At 38.1% G+C, this 14,745-nt stretch overlaps 1 protein-coding gene across 1 annotated transcript; it reads right to left on the reverse strand.

Annotated features, from left to right (window-relative positions):
- Positions 1-2,267: 2,267 nt before the first annotated feature.
- LOC122403055 lies at positions 2,268-13,939 on the reverse strand. The gene is made up of 4 exons (XM_043406335.1): positions 13,660-13,939; positions 6,940-7,108; positions 3,735-3,994; positions 2,268-3,367 (listed from the first exon to the last, which is right to left on the reverse strand). The coding sequence occupies exons 2-4, from the start codon at positions 7,105-7,107 to the stop codon at positions 3,268-3,270; spliced, it is 528 nt and encodes a 175-aa protein (XP_043262270.1). The 5' UTR covers position 7,108; positions 13,660-13,939; the 3' UTR covers positions 2,268-3,267.
- Positions 13,940-14,745: the final 806 nt, after the last annotated feature.

The raw sequence follows: 14,745 nt of genomic DNA on the forward strand, positions 1-14,745 counted from the left end.
GTCCAAGCTTCTCAAGGCAATTTTTCTCTGTTCCAAATATCGTAGTGAAAGTGTAACTTATAGAAGAAGCGAGGGTGGTGGTGCAGTTGGGTGGAAAGCTGGTATTAGCAAGAATCGACGACGCGTCAAGGACGATTCCGGAGAGTTTCCGTAATCGTTTGTTAATCTTTCTCAGTTTTGTACGGTGTCTAATTAATGCTCGAAGATATGTGCGTGTAAATGCATGGCGGTGTGAAAAGTAGTTTACTTAAACGTACTATAGCGGCAAGTGACTTGGGTTCGAGAACTCGAGTAAAAGTTATTTCGCGATTATATTCGTAGAGTGTCTTTCGACTGTGACAAGGCCGCTCCAAGCTACGTGATTCGCTTGATCGTTTTCCAACCTCACCAGGCGATTCCTTATAAAAACATATAGAACAAATATAGAAACGAATTTGTTTCAGAAAAGGAAACTTTTTAACATTTTCATTTTTCCTATTATTGGCGCGTGCGTGCGCGTACATTTACGTTAAAATAATACGTTTCGGACCGTTTATGTGTGTTTTTTAAATAGTAAACTATGCATTATTTTACTATTTGAAATGTTGTTTCATTAGGAATCGCTTGGTGTTCACTTGCACATCATTTTCAGGGACACCAGAGTCGAACAAAATGTAATCCGATGACGATAATTAGTTTTTACGCGCTTGGAAGATTTAAGATAATTACGGTTAAACCGCAACCGGACAACTCTTGTTATATTCCACGGAATCGTATCGTGGCGTGATCAGACTCCATTTTGTCGAGACTCGGAGGGACACTAGGATGGTCCTTAGCTAGAGGGGTCAAAATTTTTTTTTAGTTTTTTTTTTACGCATATAGATTGTGACACTTGATGAAGAAATCATTTATGCCTTTTAGCGTGATTGGACAACTAAAACACGTGCTGCATTTGAATTGAAGTTTTTAAATTATAACGATTTCGCATACTTGTGTCGTCTTATTCGAAATTTATTAACCGATATTTTTTGGGCTACGTTTTGTCATACGATTATTTTCAATTTAAAGAACAAGGAGACTATTTTTCTACACATTCACTTTTTCTTTTTTATTTTGTGAACTGCATACGTCGAACTCTTAACATATTCATATTGTTGAAAGTAATATGAGAGATTCTACAGGCCAAAATGAGACGAAAATCAAGAATACCAATTTGGTGATTGAGATTTCGTTAACAAGTTGTTAACAAAATTATTGTTAAAAATTATTAATAAAATTTGTCCACTCAACACGAATTTTTTTCTCGAAAGTGCGTAGGAATTCTGCGGTATGTGTATTCACCAAAAATGATTGAAATTTACCTCCACAACCAAAAATAATTTTTTTAGTACGATTTGAAATTTTTTAATTTTTTCGAAAAATTTTCCACCTTCCTGAATTTTTTCCTCGAAATGGATAGGATTTCTGGGGTATGTGTATTCACCAAAAATGATTGAAATTTACCTCCACAACCAAAAATAATTTTTTTAGTACGATTTGAAATTTTCTACTTTTGTCGAAAAATTTCATACCTTCTCGAATTTTCTTCTACAAAGTGGATAGGATTTCTGGGGTATGTGTATTCACCAAAAATGATTGTAATTGGCCCCCGCAATTAAAATAATTTTTCTAAAACGATTTGAAATTTTTTAATTTTTTCGAAAAATTTTCCACATTCCTGAATTTTTTCCTCGAAAGTGGATAGGATTTCTGGGGTATGTGTATTCACCAAAAATGATTGTAATTGGCCCCCTCAACCGAAAATAATTTTTCTAGAACGATTTGAAATTTTTTAATTTTTTCGAAAAATTTTCCACCTTCCTGAATTTTTTTCTCGAAAGTGCGTAGGATTTCTGAGGTATTTGTATTCATAAAAAATGATTGAAATTGACCTCCACAACCAAAAATAATTTTTCTAGAACGATTTGAAATTTTTTAAATTTTTCGAAAAATTTCATACCTTCTCGAATTTTTTCCTCGAAAGTGGATAGGATTTCTGGGGTATGTGTATTGACCAAAAATGATTGTAATTGGCCCCCGCAACCGAAAATAATTTTTCTAGAACGATTTGAAATTTTTCAATTTTTTCGAAAAATTTTCCACCTTCCTGAATTTTTGTTTCGAAAGTGCGTAGGATTTTGAGGGTATATCTATTCACAAAAAATGATTGTAATTGACCCCTGCAATTATAAATAATTTTTCCAGAACGCGAAATCCTAAGAATTTCAAAACTTTAATTTAAATGCATCACGTGTTTCTGTTGCCTAATCTCGTTGAAACTTTGCAGAGAACTTTTGGTCACCAAGCGTCACAATCTGGAGTGGTGCGTCAAAAATTAATCGAAAGTCGAGAAATAAGGACCACCCTAAGGGACACCCTGTATTTGCCCATTTTCCACCGATACGAAGATGATACAATGAATTACAATCAAATACCGTCGATAATCTAAATTTCGTACAAAAGACTTTACGATAGAATTTCTCTCCTATTAACGTTAACGATTAACATACTGTCAGACTTGTATCTTGGCGATTTGAACACAATCAAGTCTCGAACGAAACTACGAAATTACGAAATTTTTTTTTGGTCTCGAACAATCGAAAACTTTCAGTGATCGTTAGCCGTGAAGCAGCCTTCGGGTGTCTCTGTACCATCGATCCTCGACGAACTTGAATAAGTCGATCCTTCGATCGAGCTGGAGAAAAACGAAAAACTGAAAATTAAAAAAAAAAAAAAACTCCAGAACAAAATAAATTCCAGGATCTTTCTTTCTCGATCGAAGATCTCGTAGCGAACAAAGGCAGCCGGATCGATCGGTGATTAGGTCCCTTTTTAGTTTTTTCGTCTTTCGCGATCGAGAGCAACGCGTTCGTCCATTTCTCTGTGGATGAATCTTGTAATCGATGATCGTACACCAAAACGCAGGCAATTCGATTGCTTACCGCGAGTCGTGTAGATCTGTCCGCGACGTTTCGCGTAAATCGCCGCTTGCGCCAAGCTGAAGGCAGCAGCGTGCACGATAGTAAAGTAAAACAAAATTTCATTCAAACGAAAGAAAGAAAAGGAACGAAATAAGATAAATTTGTGGCTGGCGCCAGTTTGTTTTCTCTTTTAAACCAGACTGTGTTCACGAGAGTCGTAACGATGCGTGTAGAGAATGGATGAGCTAGTTCCTGGCGACGTCGACGACGATGGCGTGTTCGAGCACAGTGGTGACGATGGATGGGCCTTCTTCGAGGCCGACAGTACCTAGGTATTGTGGCCCTGTTTGCGGATGTTGCTCTCCAGGGCGGAGGTCGACCGTGCAACGAGGTCCTCGAATTCGTCGGGCGTCAAAACCGTGAAGTCTCTGCTCGTAAAATGCGAAATGTGAGCTGATGTGCAGGGGTGTTTGGCCACCCCTGGGAAAAAAATTTTAACAGGAGATTCTGGAGGCTAAAATAAGACGAAAATGAAGAATAGAAATTTGTTGATCGAGGCTTCGTTAAAAAGTTATTAGCGTTTAAAGTTCCGCCTGTGAGACGGGAACCGTGCGCGCTGCACACTTTAACTTTAAACGTTAATAACTTTTTAACGAAGCCTCCATCAATAAATTTGTATTCTTCATTTTCGTCTTATTTTGCCCTCTAGAATCTCCCATTAAAATTTTTCCCAGGGTTGGTCGAACACCTTCTATCTGTAAATAGCTATTGAAAATAAAATTATGGTCAAGTTACTTGTGTTGGGCCAGCAGCATGTCTATGCTGGTGACGCTTCTCTGATGGGTTCCATCCTTCTGTGCAGCCTTCTGTTTCTTGATGCACAGAGCTCTGACCGTCGCGAGGAGACCGCCGATCGCCAGCAACGTGTTCCCGACGACTATCAGGGAAGTCGAGTTTTGTGCAGCTTCGGCTCCAGGTGCAAGTTGCACCAGACCCACGATCAATACCACGGTACCCAGCAACAACGAGCCAACCACCACGTGCAAAGAGTTCACCTTTCCAAAAGCAACAAGATATTAAAAGCAATTTTTTTACTTTTCCAACGAGTTTTTTATTTTTTAGGAATTTGAGCTACCTTCGACTCATTCCAGAGAACTAAACGGACGGCGAGAAGATATTTAAGAAGAAAATAACGTGAATTTCAAAGATGTCTGCGAGAGGAGGTATATTATGGTTTATCATGTAGCAACGGGCTGCTTAATGCCTCTAAACGCCCACGCGTTTTGAATGACGTCATCCGTCGGCCATTCCATATAGCCAATCTGCGGCAACAACCGCTACATAGCGTATAACGCGTTTCGAACCGCTGAAGAAAGATTTCCCAGTAATTCGTACGTGTCCCCGGCAGATGAATCACGCGACTGAACTGTCGTAAACGACCAAAGATTGTTTCCACGTTTTACAAGCTTTACGTAAAATAGAAGTTTCATTTAGGCGAACGTTTACGAGGCGTACTCGTAAAACTTGAAATACTCCTTTCGCTCGTTTTAACGATTCGAAAAATATTTGAAATTAAATTTCTTTGAAGAGAATCTCAAAATTGATAGATTAACCCCTTATCTTACAATGACGAGTCTGACTCGTATCAAGTTCTTGATGTCAAGTTTTACAATCATGGAGCTACTCATTTCGTCATTAAATCTTATACAGGGTGTTCAGGAAAAATTTTAATGGGGGATTCTAGAGGCTAAAATAAGACGAAAATCAAGAATACCAATTTGTTGATGGAGGCTTTGTTAAAAAGTTATTAACGTTTAAAGATTCGCACGTACTGAATTTTTTTGTCGAAAATGTGTAGGAATTCGGGGGTATATCGAATTCATCAAAAATAATTGTAATTGACCCCCGCAACCGAGAATAATTTTTCCAGAACGATTTGAAATTTTTTAATTATGTCGAAAAATTTCATACTTCTTCGAAAATTTTTTCTTGAAAGTGGGTACGATTTCGAGGGTGTGACAAATTATCAAAAATGATTGTAATTGTCTCCCGCAACCGAAAATAATTTTTCCAAAACGATTTGAAATTTTTTTTTTCGTTGAAAAATTTTGGCACCTAATTAGATTTTTCGGTAAGGAATTTTTTTCTCGAAAGTGCGATGGATTTCAGGGGTATGTATAATGACCAAAAATTATTGTAATTGACCCCCGCAACTGAAAATAATTTTTTTAGAACGATTTGAAAAATTTTTTTTTCGCCGAAAAAGAGGACTACCCCCTTATCGATTTTTCTTAGAAATTCGTTTTTCATTTTTAATAAATTTGGTTAGCGCTGCACGGAAATGTTGTCTTATACTTTTTCGTAGGTATCCATGAGGTCTACTTCCAAACTAAATTTCAATGAAATCCATCGACTATTGTAGGAGTTATGGTCGTTTGCAAATTGGACCACTTTTATGGAGCTTTTCTCTCTTTACGGGGTCAAGGAACAAGTTTTCCAATATTTTTAGCATTTCTACATATTCTTCATTAAAATATGCGTTGTTTGCAAATTTTAGGGAACCATTTCGGGCCACACACTATGTTTTTGGTGAGGAATTTTTTTCTCGAAAGTGGGTAGGATTTCGGGGGTATGTCTATTCATAAAAAATGATTGTAATTGACCCCCGCAACCAAAAATAATTTTTTTAGAGCGATTTGAAATTTTTTAATTTCGCTGAAAAATTTGTCCACCTTCCCGAATTTTTTTCTCAAAAGTCCGTAGGAATTCGAGGGTATGTGTATTCACCAAAAATGATTGAAATTGATATCCACAACCAAAAATAATTTTTTTAGAACGATTTGAAATTTTTTAATTTCGCCGAAATATTTTGTACCTTCTCGAATTTTTTTCTCGAAAGTGAGTAGGATTTCGAGGGTGTGTCAAAAGACCAAAAATGATTATAATTGAGCCCCGCAACCGAAAATAATTTTTTCAAAACGATTTGAAATTTTTGAATTTATTTGTTAATAACTTTTTAACGAACCCTCCATCAACAAATTGGTATTCTTTTGATTTTCGTCTCATTTTGGCCTGTAAAATCGCCCATTAAAATTTTTCCCAGGGGTGGCCGAACACCCTGTATACAAAAATCAACACATTTTAACATTCGCGAGATATTCATAAAACAAATCTATTCTTTTTCGTGGCCTTGTACGAACAAATTTAAACAAAATTAAATAGTATACGTCTGAAAAATTATTTAGAATTAAATTATACGTTAAGGGGTTAATGGAGCCATAAAAGCTCGTTGTAGGTTGGGACAAAGATGGCGGTCGAAAACAGTGACGGTGGGTAAATTTTAATTAGACATGACGAATTTAAAATTTGCCCGACTTTGAGCAACCGTTTGACTGTTTTGTCGAAGAAAATTACACGATCCTAACACAGTTGAGTATTCGAAAAATATTTAAAATTAAATTTCTTTGATGGGAAACTCGAAACTGTTAGATTAATGGAACCAAGATGGAACAAAGATGGCGGTTCAAAACGAATATAAATGAACCGTTGGAATGTTTTGTCGAGTAAAATTACACGTTTCTAATAAAATCGAGGATCGTGTAAATTATTGCGTTGATTTGAAGGACGGATGACGAAGACGACTCGTACGATTATGTTTGTTCGTCGAAAGGTCGATTATTTGTCGAGGAATCGTGTGGGCTAAGCAAATAAGAACGAAACGTAAACGACGTAATTGAAAGTGAGCAACGTATTTCGCGTGGGCGTTGCTAACGTTTCTAGATACTAATATTGATTACCGTTGTCGAATTTTTATTAATCTTCCCATTTATTGTTTAACGCTAGAATCACCGACAATTATGGTATGTTTATTTGTACCAAAGAACTTAGTATAACGCAATGGAAATAAACGTTTAATCGTTCTCCTATAGCAAACTATAGTATTGAAACGTACAAATAGATAAAAATTTTTTTACAATTTTAGGTATGGAATAACTCTTACCTTGCCGCAGATGTAGTATTCTGGAGGATCCTTGTAATTTAACGTTAAAACTGCCTCGCTTTCGGCCAACGGACTACCAGGTTGACTGCTAGCTATCCTGGATCCCTTTTCCTGGTAATATGTTTTGTGGAAGACCTTCACCGAGGGTACTGGCAACGCCGTGATCATTCTGAAGAAAAATACAGAAGCTTGTAACTCTGTCACCGTACCGCCATTATCCTATTCGCAATATTTTCAAACGAAAATCGTAGAGCTCAACAACGTTTATTTCCCATCGACGATCTGTAGTTTAGTCGAAATATGCGTAATAGCGTCGAAGACAATTATGCTGTCCCGATCGTGAAACGAAGTGACGCAATCAATAATTGAGAATTTCTCGTAGAAACAACAGACTGACAATTACACGATCTACTATCCGTAATTTAAATTTCCATCTGCCCGGAGGCGTGGGCGTCGCGCGAACTCCGACCTACGTGTCCAACAACTTCGAAGCGTTTCGAAGTCGATACGTTTCAGAATCGCCCACGAGGCGAACGCAGCGGGCATTTCTCAACGAATCTTACCATCGATTCCCATTATGATGAAGATTAATAACTGGATAATTTCGAACCAAAAGTTTTAGCGTCAGAAGCACAAGCTTGTTTCGCAAGTTGTAGGCAAGAAAAGAGAATGTTTGTAATTTTTTTTTGCGAGATATTGAAGAGCGCTTGATTGGAGCTTTTGTGGGTGTATTTATTATGTATTTAACTATGTCTACAAATTTTTTCAAAGCATAATATCTATTTATTGTGCAGTTTTTGTTAAAAAACAAACAACACTTTTCAACACGTGTATTCGGTTTTCATGGCGTTTGGGGGACGAATAACATGATGTTATCGTTTGTCGCTATTAGCAACGCTAGTATATTGTCTTATTTTACTTTCTTAGACACGTTTAATGTGGTTTTCATGGCGTTTTCAACGTTAATATAATATCTTATTTTAATTTCTTTCTTTAGTCTTGCGGTGATCTGTGTCATCCATGTGGACACAATTTGGAAAGAATAATTCCCATTGTTTTGCGTTATCCGGACCCCTATACACGGTACTTTGTCGGAGAAATTGTTTGTAGATTTCAAAGCGAACAAATGGAGAATAAACGTTGTTGTAGTATTAATGCACGATGGTTGTGGCGGGTGTAGCAGTGATATCGATGGTGGCATGGAGGTGGAAATGCTGGTGCTGGTGGCCTAGATACGCTCTTGGGGCCGTTGCACCTCGGTTATCGAACAGAAGAGTTGCACCGGGTGCAGCTGCACCGCTAGAAAACTATCGCAAATCCCACTTTTGGCCTCGTATTTGCTTCACCCCGGAATATGCCACTAAAAATTAATGGACGATTGAATTTTTCGATTATCGACCCTGCATCTGTCGACGCTTGTTTATATTCTAACTCGTCTTAAATTATTACCTATTAGAATTGTTAAATTAGTTCATTTTTCTGCCCTAGAATAGTTCTATCGAGACTCAGAACCGGACACTCAAGGATTACTCACAAATACTTGCTATACAAATCAGATCAACACATCATCTACTGTATGAATTCCCAAGATTTGCTGTTCAAAAGAGAAAATATGGACTCCATCTAGAAACATTGTTGACTTCAGAGGACCACATCAGGAACACCTTGAACTACTCTATCAAGACTCAGAACCTGACACTCAAGGATTACACAGGAATACTTATTACAAAAATCAGATCTGCAACCTTTGTCACCAGCTAATATCAACACACTATCTACTGTATGAAAGATTTGCTGTTCAAAGAAGAAAACATGGACTCCATCTAGAAACATTGTCGACTTCGGAGGACCACATCAGGAACACCTTGAACTATCCGAGGGGAACCCAATTATACAATAAAATTTAACAGAATGACCCAAAAAATAACCGCATAGAACCTGTCGCTAATGACAAAGGGGGAAAAAAAGTTTTTGTTCCCAACAATTTTAACTTTAAATTGTTACAAAAATTTAATCGTTTTGATACTGTTCGCTGGTATTTTTCAACGATGATCGTAAAAAATTAACGAAGCCATCAAGGTGGTTAATCGCTTTGTAAAGTAGCAGTGATCCATAAATAGGAAAATGGTGGCAATTTGCGATAGTTTGTGCACGGAAGTAACGGGTTTTGCGAATCCCGCGGATAACCTTTCGACTTTATCGTGTCTAGCGATGAATAATGTTTACCATTTTCTTCGTTTGCGTATCGACTAAGCGAGCGGTTGCAAGGCTGACGATCAAACGTTGAAAGTTGCTCGAAAAGCTCTGCGAGGCGGCGGTTCCGTTTGAAAAGCTCGTGAAAAATGTATTCGATTCGATCGTTAATCTTACGAAAGAATAATTCCGCACGTGTTAATGATAAACACGATCGATCTCGCGTGCCCACGGTTACGTTCGCGAAGGACGAGAGATGAACGACACGCGATCCGATCCTCCCTGCTCTGCTTCGCTATTGCTATGCGTTCCACGAACAGGGCTATTCAACTGCACTGAAATTTGGAATTTACAGCCTAGATAGATAGAAGGAAACCCAAACTCGTCATTGTACGGTAAGGAGTTAATAGTAGTTTGTTTTAAATCGAATCTCGTAAGGGGAATTCCCCCATTCTCTCCTTCTACCTTACAGACAAGAAAAGATGTTTGTAATTTTTTTTTTTGCGAGATATTGAGGAGCACTTAATCGGCGTTTTTGTGAATATATTTATTATATATTTAACTATGTTTACAAATTTTTGTAAAGCATAATATCCATTGATTACGCAGTTCCGCCCGTACTGAATTTTTTTCTCGAAAATGCGCAAGATTTCGGGGGTATGTCTATTCACCAAAAATGATTGCAATTGACCCCCGCAACCGAAAATAATTTTTCCAAAACGATTTGAAATTTTTTTTTCCCCCATCGAAAAATTTAGGCATTATTCGAATTTTTTTCTCGAAACTGAGTAGGATTTCGGGGTTATGTCTATTCACCAACAATGATTGTAATTGACCGCCACAACCGAAAATAATTTTTCCAGAACGATTTGAAATTTTTTTTTTCGTTAAAAAATTTAGGCATTCGAATTTTTTTCTCAAAACTGAGTAGGATTTCGGGGGTATGTCTATTCACAAAAAATGCGTGTAAATGACCCCTGTAACTAAATATAATTTTTCCGGAATGATTCGAAACTTTTCAATTTCACCGAAAAAGGGGACTGCTCCCTGTCGATTTTTCTGGTAGAATTTAGATTTTTGTTAAATATAATTATTTGACTGATTTGATATTTTTTAGATGGATCGAGGAGCAGCGTTGGTTTTTGCAACGAGTCGGTTACGTGCACGACGAAGGGGTAACCTTTATTGCTCGGAAAGGCGTAAACTGGGACAGTGGTCTGATTCCTAGTGTCATGGCTGCAGAGCTGCATGTGCATGTGCACCGAGGAGAGTGGAACGAGCGGCCGTATAGACACACGAATGTGCAACCAGTACCCGTTTCCCTTCGTCTTGGACGTTTGCCAAAAGCTTTGGGATTCCCGTCGTCGAGCCGCTCGTAGAAAAGAAAAGGGGAGAGGAAATCAGAGCAGAGGGAGGGAACACCTCGGATTAATATTTCCGCGTAACGCCAACACAGTGGACTCGTCTGTTTTCCACCACCACCCACGCTGCTCTACTTTCCTCTACAATTTTCCCCAAGACGAACACACACGCGCGTTATTAATTCTCGATTATCTATGTCTATCGCCTGACCGAGAATAATTACTTTCCTGAGCGTAATTTACGGGGCAATTTTCATTTATTTACCTTGGTAAATTGTAAACAATTGCCATTTTGCTCGACACTTGTTTCTTTCTGTAATCTTTATCAATCGTTAGCTACGAATATTTTTGTGCGTGTAGTTGGAAGGGGTCGTCGAGCCTCGATTGTTAATTCTTAATTATCTCTGTCTATCGTCTGACTGTTCAAGGATCGAGAATAATTACTATTATATAGACAATATTAAAATGTTAAATACAACCACTTTAATCGTTCTTTACATATTAAATAGGTTAAACAAATGACTCGACTCGAACAAAAGCCACGGGAATCCCCACACGATCTTCAACCTTATTGTAGGTGTCGCTACTTGGCCGCGTGTTTATTGCCACGAGATTATGAACGGCTGAACATTCTACGCGTAATCTACGGGGCAATTTTCATTTATTTACCCTGTAAATGGTAAACAATTGCCATTTTACTCGACACTTGTTTCTTTCTGTAATTTTTATCAATCATCGGGATACGTCAGCTACGAATCTTGGGCGTAGGGGTCGTCGAGCCATTTTTTCAAAATTTCCCCGTTTAATCGACGTAACCATGGGAGTCGTAGAGTATCAACGATAAAAGAAAGTAGCTTGGCAAGTATTTATGCAAATAGGCGCGTTCGCATGGCGCATGCAAGTCGGTTTTATCGAAGGTGGCACGACACCAAGGTGGTTCACCCTTTCGCGGAATGTACCGATGCACCAGTCTGGAAACAAGCTAAACTAATTCCCAAATAACACTATTCGATAACACGAGCTTTTGTAAAAACGTCCAATTTTTTTCTTCGTTTATTAGGGAATACAAGAAATTGAAAATAAAAATTCTCTATGTTGTTATATTGGAATACAATGTTGGTACCATTTGTAAGAGTGTCAATTTTGGCAGCACTGTTACAAACTGTACATATTTAAAAAGTACCTTGTGATAAATTGTTTACCAAAAAACGTGTCTGAGTCCTGTGTGAAATCCTTCAACATCCACGTGTATAAATACCTAGTGCATATCCTAAACTATCACTCTAATATAAAATTCGTAAAATAGAAGGAATACAGAAACCGTAGTAACAAGTATGTTTAATTTTTAAAAAGATTGTAATTACATAAATGGGTTTTGTTTGTTTCAGAGAGAAAGAGGGGGGGGGTAGATGACCCCATTGTAGGAGGTTTGTCAGCACCGAATCATCAGTCTGGAAGCAAGCTAAACTAATTCACAAATAATTAGTTTTCAATCTATGGTACGTACATTTCTAACCCATTTCGTGTGGCTTCTTTGTTTATTAGGGAGTACAAGAAATTGCAAATACAAATTCCCTAATATAAAATTCTTAGAAGGAATATAGAAACCGTAGTAACAAGCACGTTTAATTTTTAAAAAGATTATAATTATATAAATGGGTTTTGTTTGTTTCAGAGAGAAAAAAGAGAGAGGGGGGGTAAATGGCTCCATTGTAGGAGGTTTGTCAGCACCGAATCACCAGTCTGGAAGCAAGCTAAACTAATTCCCAAATAATTAATTTTCATTCTATGGTACGCATGACCAACCCTTCTCACCTGACTTTTTCTTCGTTTATTAGGTTTGCAAGGAATTGAAGATACGTATCGCCAAAACGAAAACGACGTTTGAACAAAAGGATTATAGAAACCGTAGTAACAAGCTCTTTTTAAAAAGATTGTAATTACATAAATGGGTTTTGCTCGTAGAGAGAGAGAGAGAGGGGGGTAAATGGCCCATTGTAGGAGGTTTGTCAGCACCGAATCACGGAGACCTAATTATCGACCGTGCGAATGGCCGGAATCCTTGTGAACGCCGAACGCCATTGATTTATGGACGTGAAATTCGAGGAGAAATTCCTCGTACGTTGACTCACGATCGCCAGTCGTACTAAATGCAGTTGCAACTTTGGCTGGCTCCGTTCCAGCGCCATACACCACCTATATCCGTTTGGATGGATTTGGTAATCGAGGTCAGTGTACCCCGTTGCTTTCTCGTACCTATTTCTAGAGCAACCCGAACGCGCCCTTTTTACCTACTTTGTCAATTTTCTCTGCCTAACGACTAATTTAAATAGTTTCAGGTTCGATACAGTTAAGAGATCGAAAAGGGTCGAGGAAGATCGAGGACCGTTAAAGTTGTTTTATCATCGTCGACGTTCTCTATTTTTTAAATAACGTTGACCTTGGAAACCTACCCCTCGAACCTATCGCCTGCTAACGCGGGTTTCTGCTTTTATTAGTCGTGAAAATTAATCGAACGCTCTTGGTACTCTTGGACAGACAGGAACAATACCAACAGTGTGTGCGTTGCTATATATATCTATGGATGTATGTATAATGTGTGCATCGAGGTGAACGGGACGAAAACAATTGTAGGAGTAGTTGATTAAAATCTGGCGAATCGATAAATGGGTCACTGTAGGTCGTCGGGCAGTATCTCGCGTATCCACGAGTATTCGATCGTCAACTGGGTCACTCGATTGTCGCTAGGAACGATCGAACAGAATCCTATCGACCGGCCAAAACTATTAAATCTCTGTTTATTTATCTAGATCAGAAAAATTCCATTAACGCGCGCACACACACGCACGTACACACACCACGCACGCAAACTATGCTCGGGGGATAGTCTAATATCTAAGTAGATCGGTGAAACTCGAGTCGAGTCTATATCGTAGCTCGAAACACCGACGTTTGGACAACGAAAATTGTCTTACGAGCCTCATAGACGCGTCCAAATAGATTTTTATTTATTAACGGGTTGCAAGTAGGAGGGGAAAGTACCGATTATTAATGTCACATTGATAATCACGGTGATAGAACCGAGTTTTCCAAGAGTATCTTTTTGTTGGGTGACCGGTCAGTGATCGGTGGTTCGAGCCACGATAAAAGTTAGCGATCGACTTACTTTGCTGATAAGAATCGAGGAACCTGCGTGAAAATCCGCGTCGATTCACCGGGAGAATCGTTGGAGATAGGACTTGGGTTTTCACGATCAGAGGAACATCGAAGAGAGCTTGTCACAACGCGAATCACCGAGAGTCTCGCTACTACGTAAGATCGCTTCGACGGGGTGGAGGTCCCGCGAATACTGAGCCTCCAGAGGTTCGTATCCTGGTCGATAAACCACCCTGTCGGGGGCCACCCACTCGGTTCACGATTAAGGCGCGGACACACCTGCCTAAACCCACCTACCATTACGTCGAACCTAACTTTAACAAGCTACTTTAAGGGGGCAGTGTACGTTGCAAAATTTAACCATCTTTGTTCATTTTTTTTTTAACTAAACGTTACATCCAACGCTATAGTTTCTTTTCGCAATTTACTTGACTACCCTCCGGGGATAAAAAGTAAATTTTTCAGTGATTTTTATTTACTTTGCATGTTTTTATTACACCCACAGTAAACATGCGTTTAAACATTGGCGTAATTTATGTTGAAAACTGGCAAAATGGCGAAAGCTTGAACTAAAAATTGCTAAATTTTGTCATTTTTTTTCCACAAACTTTTTAATAAAAGTGTATGATATACTCATTATAAAAATATAATTTTGGCAAAGGCGAACAGTACATTCTTAAATATAGTTTTAAAAATGAAATAAAAAGAAATTGATTTTTTTGAGGCGTCAGATCAGGCAGTCAAATTGAGCCTTTTTCTAAGGACTTGCTAAAAAAAAACGATTAGGTATAAATAAATTTCATTTTGCACGATGTTTTGGTACCTTAAAATGTATACCAATACAAACTTTTTATTGTAAAATCTTGTCAAACAACCATGTTGTTCCAAGCGAATCGAAGGTACCAAATGAGAAAATACTCGGAATTATAAAAGATCAAAATTATGAAAATAGCCCATAAAATGCAGAAAATGGGGATTTTATTATAATTGCTCTTGTGACATTATTATGGTAAAGAATTGCATGATACAGTTAGTGGGTTGGCGACTGACGAAGGAGCAATTGTAGAAATGTCATGTACCTCAATTATGGTATATT

Source organism: Colletes gigas, unplaced genomic scaffold (genome assembly GCF_013123115.1).
Source record: "Colletes gigas isolate AHSC1104 unplaced genomic scaffold, ASM1312311v1 Colletes_gigas_Sc00043, whole genome shotgun sequence".
NCBI classification, from domain to species: Eukaryota; Metazoa; Arthropoda; class Insecta; order Hymenoptera; family Colletidae; genus Colletes; species Colletes gigas.

Excerpts from the sequence above, each read along its gene's own strand:
- LOC122403055 (XM_043406335.1), bottom strand. The coding sequence starts at position 7,107 with ATGATCACGGCGTTGCCAGTACCCTCGGTGAAGGTCTTCCACAAAACA. Across the intron at positions 3,995-6,939 it reads AATACTACATCTGCGGCAAG|GTGAACTCTTTGCACGTGGT; the intron begins GTAAGAGTTATT and ends GCTTTTGGAAAG. Across the intron at positions 3,368-3,734 it reads ATGCTGCTGGCCCAACACAA|AGACTTCACGGTTTTGACGC; the intron begins GTAACTTGACCA and ends TTTTACGAGCAG.